Here is a 12,836-nt window from a genome sequence, read left to right on the forward strand (position 1 = left end):
TGGCTAGACTATTGTTAATCTATTGTTGTGCTATAGCCATTGGAGATGCTCTAACCTCTTCCATGACTAATTAAACGTCGTCGAGTCTAGTGGCCGTGAGTGTTTGAATGTAACGCTCTGCGTATTCAAACCCCAATTTTTTTTTCTGAAACCTAATTTTTGGGTTTTCGGCTGATTCAAATAGGGTTTTCGGCTCTACAATGATCCGAATTTGATTTAAATAATACATGGCAAAGACATTTTATATAGACACGTTAAAACCAAAATACGACAAGATAAACATATTCGCATTTCATTAGACATCGATAAAATAATTAGGACGTTATCCACATTTAAAAGAAAGTCCACCTCGAATGCTTAATCCTTAATTATATTCTTTACGATCACGATTCACTTGTGAGATATCACCTTTAGAATTTAAAATAATACATAGACCAATACAAGGAATCAATATAAAATAAGGTGCATGCTTCATATGACTTCGATTATTATTATCCAATTAGAAACTTAGGTTATTTCGATTAATTTCGGCCTCCCAAGGCGTCGCGGCGACACAGGTCGGCCGCTCACATCTCCAACATTTTTGCGAAGGGATAACTCGGCTCACAAAGATTTAATTAACTCCATTCCAACCCAAAATAATTACTCCCTCCGTCCACGAAAATTTGTCCCATTTTTTCATTTCCGTCCGTCCCCCCAAAATTTGTCCCATTTCACTTTTACCAATTTTGGTAGTGGACCCCATATTCCACTAACTCATTCTTACTCACATTTTATTATAAAACTAATATATAAAAGTAGGGCCCACAATCTACTAACTTTTTCAACTCACTTTCCATTACATTTCTTAAAACTCGTGCCCGGTCAAACCGGGACGAATTTTCGTGAACGGAGGGAGTAACTTATAACAACCCAACTTAAAAAATAAAAAAAATTGTTCCAAAAATAACACTAGAATAGCCCAATAACAATAAAATAGAATAACCACTCTCAAGCCGAAGGCATTAGTCATTAGACCCTGAATTGTACTCTCCGATCCAGGTCAAATTATACAGACCCAAAATGGAAGGAAGGAAAAAGGAGTATCCTCCCATTTTAAAAAGAAAACCGTCGGCTACTTAGCTCTCTCTACACAGAACACCCAAATTTACTCAAAAAATGTAGCACTCAGTCTCAGACCAAATCTCTTCACTCTCTCACCCTCTATTTCTCTCACTAAAACAATCAAAACAAAATCCCTAAACAGAACCCGCCCAGAAGGTCGCGAAATTGAGTACACAGTAGGTAAGTTCTTAAATTTGATTGCCATACTTTAAAAGTTGGGTCTTTGATTCAGGCTGCTTCGATATATTTGATTAAGAGATTGATTACAGAAAATCAGAAGTGTATACCTTCAAGTTGAACAACAGATAGTATATCAAACGAAACGAATCGTGGTGAATTTATCTATCTTGTGAGAAAGAACATGGAAGGATAAATACCGTGGTGGCTTGAAAGATGAACGAGGAAGATTAACTCTGGCGTTAATTTTTCAGAGAGTTAGGGTAGAGGAATTATATAGCCGTGTGTTGAGAGTGACCAATTTTTGGTGATTTGGAAAGATTTCTCTTGCAGATTGGGGATGAGTGAGGTTGAAAATTTGGTATATTTCATTGCTGTATTTGACTGAATTAATTTTGGAAGGAGATTTGCAGATTATGGAGTAACGCGTGAAAGAGGAAAAATTAGATTGTGAGGGATCTTTGGGCTCAAGAAAAGATTAGATTTGGGATAGAGATAGTATTTAAATTAAGAAAAGATTATATTTGGGATAGAGATGATAGTATTTAAATTAAAATTAGTTTGACCTCAACACCCCTTGTAATTTATTTAAATTAAATTGTGTAGCCATAATTTATTTTCCACGTGATTGGATTTAGGTCTGTCAAAATGGATATCGGGTATTAGATATCCGATATCCGGACCTGAAAATATCGGGTAATTAGATATCCGAAACCCAAAAAATCGAATTTCGGATCGGGATCGGGTATTGAGAATTTTGAATTTTCGGGTATCAGATTACCCGATACCCGATCGGGTATACCCGAATTATCCGATTTTTTAAAAAAAAATCACAAATTATAAGTTTATTCTGAGGTTGTATACCCTTTGACCAGTTTAGTGCTTGCCTTTTCTACATATGATAATTAGATAAATGTGTAGGCCATTTATATATTTTTAAAACTAATGCATATGCGCTTCAAGTTCAATTATGAAAAATTAAGCCATTTCAAATTAGTTTAAGAGTTTTGATGTTTTTTTTTTTTTATCGAAAACGTCCATAGTAGGCGGGGATGTTTAGGCAGACCCCCAACCCGTAAATAAATCAAAATATAACGTTCCAAAACAAGATCCTAGCCCAAAAGTGACTAGTATCAAAAACAAGAACATGAAGGAGAAATAAATTGGAGCTCCCACAAGTCGGGATGCTCCAAGCTATCAACACTAAACTAGTAGCAAATGAACAAAAGGAAGAAATAAACAAAGAACTATCAAACAGTCATAATCAGTCCACATCTCTGCATCGGAAACGGAAGTTAGGATATCCCAGCTGGTCCATCCTAACAAGCGCCTTCAGGTATCGAGGCGCAGAGACAGAATCATAATATGTCATAGTAGGAGTCTGAACCCCCCTACTTGCAAGAAAGTCGGCAGCACGGTTTCCTTCTCTGTAGATGTGTGAGAATCGAACCTGCCGTTGAGATTTCATCCTCCGGATCAAAGCCATATGATGTCTAAAAACGGCAGAACCAGGCTGTCCAGATGTGAGTAAAGTAACCAGAGCCGCTGAATCAAGTTCTATCCAAATGTGTGTAGAAAACTCCATGGCCATCTCCAAACCTCGAATGAGAGCCATAAGCTCCGCCTTAAAGCTCGAAGATGCATCCAACGGAGAACAGAAGGCCCGTAGAAGTCCTCCATCAGTACCACGAACCAATCCTCCCTCTCCCGCCTCCAAAGTTGCTGATGAGAAGGCACCATCTGTATTCAGCTTCACCCATGGGGCATCGGGGGGATGCCAAAGGACCATGAGTGATCGCAGAACACGCTGTCTGGGAGAAGAAGGCATGAAGTCCACCGACGTCGAGCAACCCCTCTCCAGTGTAACGGGGTAATCTTGCCGGCCAACACGAACGTATGAAGATGATGAGTGACCTGCCAAATAACATGAGTATGACGGAAAGGACGACCACGGTGCTTGCAACCATTCCTCTCCGTCCAAAGAAACCAAACGATCAAACACGGAACAATAAAACTAATATGCATAGTGGGAGCCCTAGAGAAAGAAGTCATCCGCCAGTGACCTAGTTTATGTGCAATATCAGTGCGCGTGTGAATAGGTGTGTGCGAGGGGGGGAACCAGGCATCGAAATACTCCCACACAGAAATCGCCAACTAACTCGAAAGAAAGTCGTGACTAAAAGACTCAATGATTGATGTTTGAGATGCCATATAGTTCTACAACACTAGTCATGATATGATTCAATGATTCAAGATACTTTTTATATATGGCACGGTTATGGTTTTCAAGTTTTTTTATATTTGAATTAATTTGAATCTATAGTGAAGTCAAGTTTTATTTCTTAAAACAAAATACGGTGTATTCAGTAATTACTATAGTTCAATAATACTACTCCATTTGCATATATTAATAATCAAGATTCAAATAAAGATTCAAATAGTATCGTAGAACAAAATTTGCGACTATCAAATTAAATATGTAAAATCTTACCAATCCTGACGTATCATTATTGAGGAGTAATGAATCAATTGTTACATATTCAATTAAGTCGTTATGGGAAATTATTGGTCGGAATAATTATTTAATCATTAAACATGTTCAGTGATTATAGTTAATTTTTTTAAAAAAAAACCAAAAATCAAAATCACAATCGGGACTGGATACCCGAGTCAGGTATCCGGATACCCGAAATCAAATTCGGGTCGGGTATCGGGTATTGGATTTTATGAATTTTGGGATCGGGTACCCGAAATTTTCGGATCGGATATCCGCGGATACCCGATTTGACAGGCCTAATTGGATTTGTATTTTTTATTTAATTTATCGGCCACATCACGGAATTGAGTTCCTTAAATATCCTCAAGAAAAGGAATTAGTAATATTCGACTTGTGATTTCACCATCACCAATTCAAACTCATAAAATAAGTTATTTTACCTTGACAATAAATCCAATTATTCGAATTATAAATAAATTCCACAAGCATCAATTATTTAAACAATAATACCACGTAATTAAGGAAGTTGACTCAGTCAACACACAATCAAGACTGCAAATCAAAATTAGGTCACAAAAATAATTAAATAACCATTTCAATCGTCATTTAATCCACGGAGTTCACGGCATTAAAAACATTAAATTAAAAAAAATACGGTTCAAAAAGGAGGCGTTACAATAATTGCGGATTACCTAAATATTTTGTTATGCAATGTCGAATCTGCTCAGTAACAGTCAATAATTTCTAACAATAACAGTTGAGAAACATCGGTATCTTGGATAATATTTTTGGTTATCGGTGAACTGAATAGGCCCCAACTTTTCTTGCAAAATTGTTCAATTTTATCTCCGAAAACTAAGAGAAGAATGTGGCATATGGATATGTGAAGTTGCAACAAAATAAATATTGAAATGATCTACTAAAATGATACTATTAGTTTGCATAAACTACATAAATAAATAAAATCAAAGCTAGAGCATAGAAAAGCATGAAGCATGAAGCATGAAGCATGAAAATTCAGAATCAAAGAAATCTGTACATAATCTGAAATGCATTTCTATCTTATATCCCCTTGGAATATTCAATTAATCGAACATATTTGAACATATCTTATATCCTCACAATACATTCATTCATATTCGATTATTTGCTCACACTTATGAGGTTTGCTCAAAGAAATCATAAAATAGAACACGGGTGCTCGACGCTAATTCATTCTGTTGATTAACGAAAGTACGAAAATAACGACATAAGATAAACTGCTCGAACGTTTCAAAGACATGACTATTTAATAGGAAAGTGAGAAAAAGGCGGGGCATCAGTCGTCACAATTTTCATTCACGGTGGCTGGATTTACGGAATCTGTATGAAGACATCTCTTCTACTGTAACTTTGATAGAAATTTTAGTTGTATAATAGAAACACCAACGTGAATTTTTAGTTTTAATAAGCACCACATCGAACCTCAACGAATTGTGCGTTACAATCACTTATTCATACAACAAGAAGCTCAACTCACCAATAAAGAAAAACAAACAAGAACAAGCATATTCCAACATCTGAGCTTGAAAAATAAGATTCAAAAACAAATTATACATGCATTGTGGACAACTTGGTACAATCTTAAACCTTATTTCTTGGTGTTGTCCCCTTCACGACCGTGACCGGACAACTTGCATTTTGGACCACGTAGTTGCTCACACTACCAAGTAACACTCTGTTCACAGTAATGAAAATTGTTAAAAACAAAATAAAATATTTCAAATTAGAATTCATCTAACCAATATTTGGACCGTTTATATATTTGGGGCATCTTCCCCACTAAATTTATCAAAGGCGTTCTCAAGATCATCCCAACCATGAATAATTTGATATTCCTTATGTCCCACTTTATCCGTCTCAGTTGAGTTGTGCACTGGTTTTAAGAAATGTAAATGATAGTTCGTGTAAAAAGATAGTGAGTGGAATGAAGTTAATAGAATGTGTGACCTATTACCATTTAGGAAGACTCTAATTAGGACTCTTAAAATGGAACGAACTAAAATGGAAAATCAGGACTACTAAAGTGGGATAAAGTGAGTATATGGATTTATGTGGTCATTTCATAAATCATTATTTTAAAGTACGTTCCATTTTGCTCATTGAACATGGAGTAGTATTTAAATAGAGGTAAAAATCTTAATAAAGTAAAATCTGTAAAAAGTATAGATAGGAGTTTGACTACGAAGATATATCAAATTTATAAGAAAGGCTAGATGGTGGAGGGTTGATTTTTAACAATAAACAGTAAGGACTGAAATAGAACAAGTTAAGAGATATATTTCAAATTTTCAATGATTTACCTAACTATGCAGGATAAAATGATGAAAATAGAATAGGATTAATAAATGACCTCTTGAGAACTCCTAAACCCCTGCTTCCAACTACAAGTGTATCAATTTTGAGTTGTTCCACAGCATCACACAATTTCTCTCTTGGATCACCCCAATACACCTTCGCCACCACCTTCACCTATTCAAACAAACACACACAATTATGTAATTTCTCCCATTCAAGATGTCCACATTTTTTAATAACACGTAATTTTAGGTGGAATAGTTGTGTCTGATAAAGTATAATAGAAAAAGTGATTAAATATTTTAATAAGGAGAAAAGAAAGAAGAATTTATTTTTAAATATAGAAAATGGACATCTTGAGTGGAATAAAATAAAAAGGAAATGTGAATATTTTGAGTGGGACGGAGAGAATACTTAAATAAACCAATTCCAATTCCCAATACTAATGAAAACATAATACTCACTCCATCCGTGAAAAGTATGAACATTTGGTTCGACACATATTTTAATGTATAATTAATAAAGTAAGAAAGAGATAAATGGTAGTGTAAACAGTGTTAGTGGAAAGTATGATCCACATCATTAGTAGTGTAATGATATACTAATAAATTGTAAATAAAATGATGTGTAGGGGTAATGTGTTATTTAACTATTCCAAAATTAGAAAGTTCATTCTTTTCAAGACGAACTAATAAAAAAATAATTCATACTTTTCAGATACTCCCTCCATCCCCCAATTAATTTGCACCAATTTCTTTTTTCGTCCGTTCCAAATTAATTGTCACCTTACTTTACTATTTTTCAGAATGAACCTCACATTTTACTATATTATTCTACTCACATTTTATTACTCCCTTTGTCCCTAATAATTCGTCACTATTTGATCCGGCATGGATTTTAAGAAATGTAGTAGAAAGTTGGTTGAAAAAATTGGTGGCATGCGGGTCATACTTTTATATATTAGTTTTATACTCCCTCCGTCCCAAGGTATTAGACCAACTTTCCTTTTTGGGATGTCCCAACATATTAGACTCATTTCCTTTTTTTAGCAAAAAGCATCTATCTTATTTTATTCTCCACCTACTTTTTTCTCTCTTCTCTCCCTACTTTTTCCCTCTCTCATACTTTACTCTCTCCACTTAACTATTTAAATATCAATTCCTTAAATCATGTGCCCAAAAGAAGTGAGTCTAATACTCCGGGACGGAGGGAGTAATAAAATGTGAGTGTGAATGAGTTAATGGAATGTAGGGTCCACTGCCAAAAATGGTAAAAGTGAAAGGTGACAAATTTTTAGGGACATACGAAAAAGGAAATATGTGACAAATTTTCAGAGACGGGGAGAGTATTAAATTGAGATTCACAATCCATTAACTTTTATACTCACTTTCTACTATAACTTGTGCTAAGTTAATCGGTGCCATTGGCGGACGGAGGGAGTAGTTGAGAGAGAGAGACACCTGTTTTGTGTGGGAGAGTGTATCAAGCATATCAAGAACCTCAGGATCAGGGGTGAGCCCATAGCGTTTGGCTACATTAATATCCCTAAATTCTAATAGAGGGATCAACGCTGCAAACTCAAACCAAATTTTTTATTAGTGCATAAAAACATTCATGATTCATGAAATCAAATATTACAAGCTACAAAAATTAAAAAAAGAAAGAAGTAATTAAATCGTACGTGATCCAGTATCTTCAAAAAGCTGTTTATTAGTGGTATCAGCTTTTGGAGAAGAAACATGAATAATGATGATCTGATCTCCTTCTCCAACCAGGTTATGAATTGCCCAATTCAAAGCTAATTTGCTTGTTGCTGAATAGTCCATTCCAATCCCTACAATCCGTGGTTTCGCCATTTTTCTCTTGATATTTTGTTTCTTTTTTTTGATAAAATGTACACACTCACATAAACCCGGTCTCTTTTATTATCAGATACAGAGGAGTTTCTTGAAGGAACTAGAGTGATGGCCTTTGCCTTTAATAATGTAGGAACATTTGGCTTTTAATAATATAGGAACATTTGGCTTTTCAATCACACTTTATTCTTCAATGATGACATGGAATTTTAGCACGTAGCTTTCCTAACCAAAGTATTCAGTCTGACAGCACATAGTTTTGAAAAAGATCAAATCATTTGATGACCAAAGGTGGAATTTTATGGAATGGCATATTTCGAGTAAAGAGCATCTCCAATTCACTGTAGTATTTTAATATTTAATTTATTAGTATTGATATTTTAAAGTAAGAGGAGACATCTGAAATTAGTCCTCATACTCTGTTATATGCATATTTACATCCTTTATTTCTTAAAAATATCTAAAGAAATCATTTATATGTACTCCCTTCGTCTCAGAGAAGTTGGCATACTTTGAAAATGGCACGGGATTTTAGGAGGTTTTGTTTTGTGTGTTAAATGGAGAGAGAAAATATAATTTTTATATTCATGTGAGAGAGAACTTTTTCCAAAAAGGGAAATGTGACATCTTTTGTGGGACAAACTAAAAAGGAAAGTGTGCCAACTTCTCTGGGACGGAGGGAGTACTAAATACCATTTCGGACAATTTTAGATTGTGGATTGCGCTCAAGGAGGGTATTAAAGCATTATATGTTGTCAACTCTCAAACGATCTTAGGATCTCATGCATACAGCATACTCACAAATTAGTCTCAAATATTTCGTTTTTATTGATTTATTATGTTATCTAAACCATCTAGCATACAACTCATCTTTTGATTTGATAGCATTCTAAATCGATTAATATATTGTCCGAAAATCAGACGCATTATCCCACAATAACAAATGCATTATCCCACAATAACAAATAAAATATACCGAGGTCTTTATATTAGTATTAAATAATTACAAAACATATGAACTGGATACATTGTTTTAGTTACCTTTAGATATGAAAGCAGAAACAATTATTAATAAACACGACGTAAATGATGCTATAGTATATATACTGAAAAATGTGTATTTATGCCACTTTCTAGTGTCTAATTTTCTTTATTTATGGGAAGAAACTAATTTATCACATGATTTCTCATAATCATTATATTAATTGAATTCTAGGAAAGTAATGGAAATTGAACAAACAATCATTCTACTGCATTCATTATACACTGATAAGTAGAGTCATGGTTAGAGTATGCTTTCAACTGGTACCTTTCTAAATAATTATAATTCTCAATCTATTTTGTAGTTGACAATGTACTATGGAAGGTTGCTAGTGTCAACCCAAAGTCATTTCCTATCCTGGATGAATAATGACATAATATATTGGAATATGATATAACACTTAAAAGATCACGTTGAGACACATACTTCATGCTAATGTAAACCTAGTACAAGATCTCGAAATTATTTAATTTTAAATATGTGAGAGCATACGGCATTGGTCACACGCTACTTTGATTTGTCAATGCGTGCGGATTTTTCATAACCCAATATCATGTCATCTTGAGTAGCAGTAACATTGCTATATAGAACCATATATCGATTCGCCAGAATTGATATTATATTAAAGATATGTTCCGATCAAATTTTTATTATACATAAATTTAGCTTATTCTAGTACAATAAATAAATGTCATCAGAACTCTTAGAACTCTTTAAAAAAAAAATTATAATAAGCAATGTCAAAAAGCTTAAATAATTAATAGATATAAAATATCTTAACACTAAAAAATAAAGAACCCAAATTATATAGTAATTTGGATTTGAAATGCCGATTTAATATTAATGACGATAGTGACACTATTTAATATTCCTTAAAGACCTTAATTAAATTGGGTTGATTTAATTAGATTGAAGTCTTAGGATGGTAGAAATCCAAATCTCTTTAAATCGCTAGCCAAACTCACTAAATAATTCGAAGGCATATTTCTCCATACATATTGGCGTATTGAAACCTTCTTTCGAAGTGCACTACTTTTAGTATTTTGTAACAGTCCTATCTCTTAAAACTCTTGTAAGACTTGAAGTGTCGTTGTTAAACTCGTATTCAGGTTTATATAACATAGTAAATATTTAATGAAAACTAGTACTCCCTCCGTCCCAAGGAAGATGACCCTTTTTTTGGGCGGCACGAGATTTTATACAAATTTATTTTGTGTATTGAGAGAAGAGAGTAGAATAAAAGAGAGGGAATAAAGTAGAGATAAAAGTGTTTTCATTTTAAATAATGAGTCATCTTAGATGGGACAAACTAAAAAGTAAAGTGAGTCATCTTCAATGGGACGGAGGGAGTATATTTTTGACAAAGTGAATGTTATGTTAATGATTCATTTCCTTTTCTGTCACCCTCTTCTTATTTTTTACCTATAGTCACAATTTATCGGTTATTGCATCCATAGAAAAGTGCAATCCTGCCAGCACGGCTATTGGTTATGGACGATTAAGACTATTCGTAATGGACGGAGATACATACACCCTCCGTCCCACAAAAATATGTGTACTTTTCATTCTCGCTTGTCCTATAAAATTATGGGCATTCCATTTATAGATAGTTATCTGAATTTATTACCCTTATACATCAAGTTATTTACAATTTATACCACTATTACAACACTAATAATGATGAGGATCTCACTATCCACTAATACTATTTTAACTACCTTTCTCCTCCTCTATCTTATTTTACCAATTTTTTTTTTTAATTCTCGTGCCATATCATATGACAATGTTTTTGTGGGAGGGAGTATTAGATAATGATGGTCCAACTATTGAAGACAGTCGATGCGATCATACCTACTACAATACATGATTGTCAACAATTGGAAATATCGTGTAATTTTTCTACGAAAATACTATACTAGTGCATATTTTGGTGGCTATGTTATATTTTATTAGCTTATTTAATTTATATTTTTTAAATCATTTGGTGATATAGTTTTTTATCTCCTAAGCCCATGATTAAGGGCTAACCCAGGACTGACCCAAGACAATAAACTCCAGTTTTACAGATAAATTTTCTTGACTACATGGTCTAATTACTTTTCCGCATCAACTATTAAATGTGACTAACCTATTCTTAAGGAAATCCTATCAAACAATCATAAAAATAAAATTGACGTTTTTCTAGAATCTACCAAACATCTTAGTAGATTATTTATCACATTTAATTAAGATAATTTACACTTGTTGGATATGTATATTGTTTTTCTTTTAGTCAGGGGTAGCACGAAATAGGCGGTCTAAAATTGGTAGAGTGTGGACGAATTTGTTTTTGTTTAAAAACAAATACTAGTACTCCATATAACAATAGTAGAATATTCAAACAATCCAAACTTAAAAATATAAAATATAAATAGCATAAAGATACATTTATTTATGTATAAATTGAGCTAAATAACGGTCAGCCGTGTTGACATGTTTACTTTCGAAATTTTCAGAAACACTTTAAACAACATTTAAGTCTTAATTGCTGTTCAAGTACCTAAGTTAATTAAGTAAGAGTTATAATAAAAGAGTTAAAAAGGCCAAAATTGGTCCTAAACATATGATCATTTTATCTTTTTGGTCTTAAATTTTATTTTTTGGATTTTTTGGTCCTGCACATATAGAAATTTGATCATTTTGGTCGTTAATAGTTCCGTTAATTTTTTAACAGTCAACGCGTTTTGCCCAATTTTGACCAGATTAGAATCATTTTAACCACTAATTATTTCATAATTAAAGTGGCCAAAATCACATATTCTCATTCCTATCAAACTCATCGGCCTCTTTCTTCATCATTTCACATTTTCCCCAAATTAGGACTCCTAATTGAATCTGGAGAGCGGCGGCGGTGATTCCTCCCCTCGCTTCCTCCGGCGAGTTTGCGACCTCCGTCGCCTGTTTCGACGCCAAGGTGATAGACAGCGCGCGCAGAGGAAGCTTAGCCGGCGCGCGCATGACGACAGCGCCGGGAGACGCCTTAACGAACGACGCCGGTTGCACCACGAAGAAACTCGAGAAGACGCCCGAAGACACCGCCATTTTGTAGATTTCGATATTCAGCTACCGAAATTGCAAGTTTTGAAACGATTGCGACTGAAGTAGATAAGACTTCAAAAAAGTGTGGCAAAAGGGTTTCGGTTGGAGTTTATCTCAGATGTACAGCTTTTTAGAATTTATCTCAAATGTACACCGTCGGGTCGCAAAAGGGTTTCGCTCGTCGTCATCGTCGAACTTCCGCCATGCTCCAGCTCGTCGAGAAACACCGGTAGTGGAGGACGATCCGACGTCGGTCGCAAACTCGCCGGAGGAGGCGAAGGGAGGAATCAGCGCCGCTGCTCTCCAGATTCAATTAGGAGTCCTAATTTGGGGGAAATGTGAAATGATGAAGAAAGAGACCGATGGGTTTGATGGGAATGAGAATATGTGATTTTGTCCACTTTAATTATGAAATAATTAGTGCTTAAAATGATTCTAATCTGGTCAAAATTGGGCAAAAACGTGTTGACTGTTAAAAAATTAACGGAACTATTGACGGATGACTAAAATGATCAAATTTCCATATATGCAGGACCAAAAAATCCAAAAGATAAAGTATAGGAACAAAAAGGTAAAATGATCATATGTTTATGACCAATTTTGGCCTTAACTCTAATAAAAATGTAAATTGTCTTTTTTTTCGCATCACATTGAAATATGGCTAATGTTGTTAAATTCTCTAAATTCTGTCTCACATCGACTTGGTGATGATCCAATCTAATCTATATAAGTGTGGATAACCCTC

General features: G+C 34.3%; 2 protein-coding genes and 1 long non-coding RNA gene across 3 annotated transcripts; 1 reads left to right on the forward strand and 2 right to left on the reverse strand.

Annotated features, from left to right (window-relative positions):
* Positions 1-1,024: 1,024 nt before the first annotated feature.
* On the forward strand, positions 1,025-1,902 carry LOC125217632. Its single transcript, XR_007175773.1, has 2 exons — positions 1,025-1,284; positions 1,374-1,902. It is a non-coding gene; the product is annotated as an uncharacterized LOC125217632 (long non-coding RNA).
* A 643-nt stretch (positions 1,903-2,545) lies between these two features.
* LOC125196467 lies at positions 2,546-3,492 on the reverse strand. Its single transcript, XM_048094997.1, has 2 exons — positions 3,441-3,492; positions 2,546-3,195 (listed from the first exon to the last, which is right to left on the reverse strand). The coding sequence occupies exons 1-2, from the start codon at positions 3,490-3,492 to the stop codon at positions 2,546-2,548; spliced, it is 702 nt and encodes a 233-aa protein (XP_047950954.1).
* Positions 3,493-5,194: 1,702 nt separating this feature from the next.
* Positions 5,195-8,094, reverse strand: LOC125215479 (universal stress protein PHOS34). The gene is made up of 4 exons (XM_048116905.1): positions 7,797-8,094; positions 7,576-7,685; positions 6,171-6,289; positions 5,195-5,495 (listed from the first exon to the last, which is right to left on the reverse strand). The coding sequence occupies exons 1-4, from the start codon at positions 7,969-7,971 to the stop codon at positions 5,402-5,404; spliced, it is 498 nt and encodes a 165-aa protein (XP_047972862.1). The 5' UTR covers positions 7,972-8,094; the 3' UTR covers positions 5,195-5,401.
* Between the last annotated feature and the right edge of the window lie 4,742 nt (positions 8,095-12,836).

This window comes from Salvia hispanica, chromosome 1 (genome assembly GCF_023119035.1).
Source record: "Salvia hispanica cultivar TCC Black 2014 chromosome 1, UniMelb_Shisp_WGS_1.0, whole genome shotgun sequence".
NCBI classification, from domain to species: Eukaryota; Viridiplantae; Streptophyta; class Magnoliopsida; order Lamiales; family Lamiaceae; genus Salvia; species Salvia hispanica.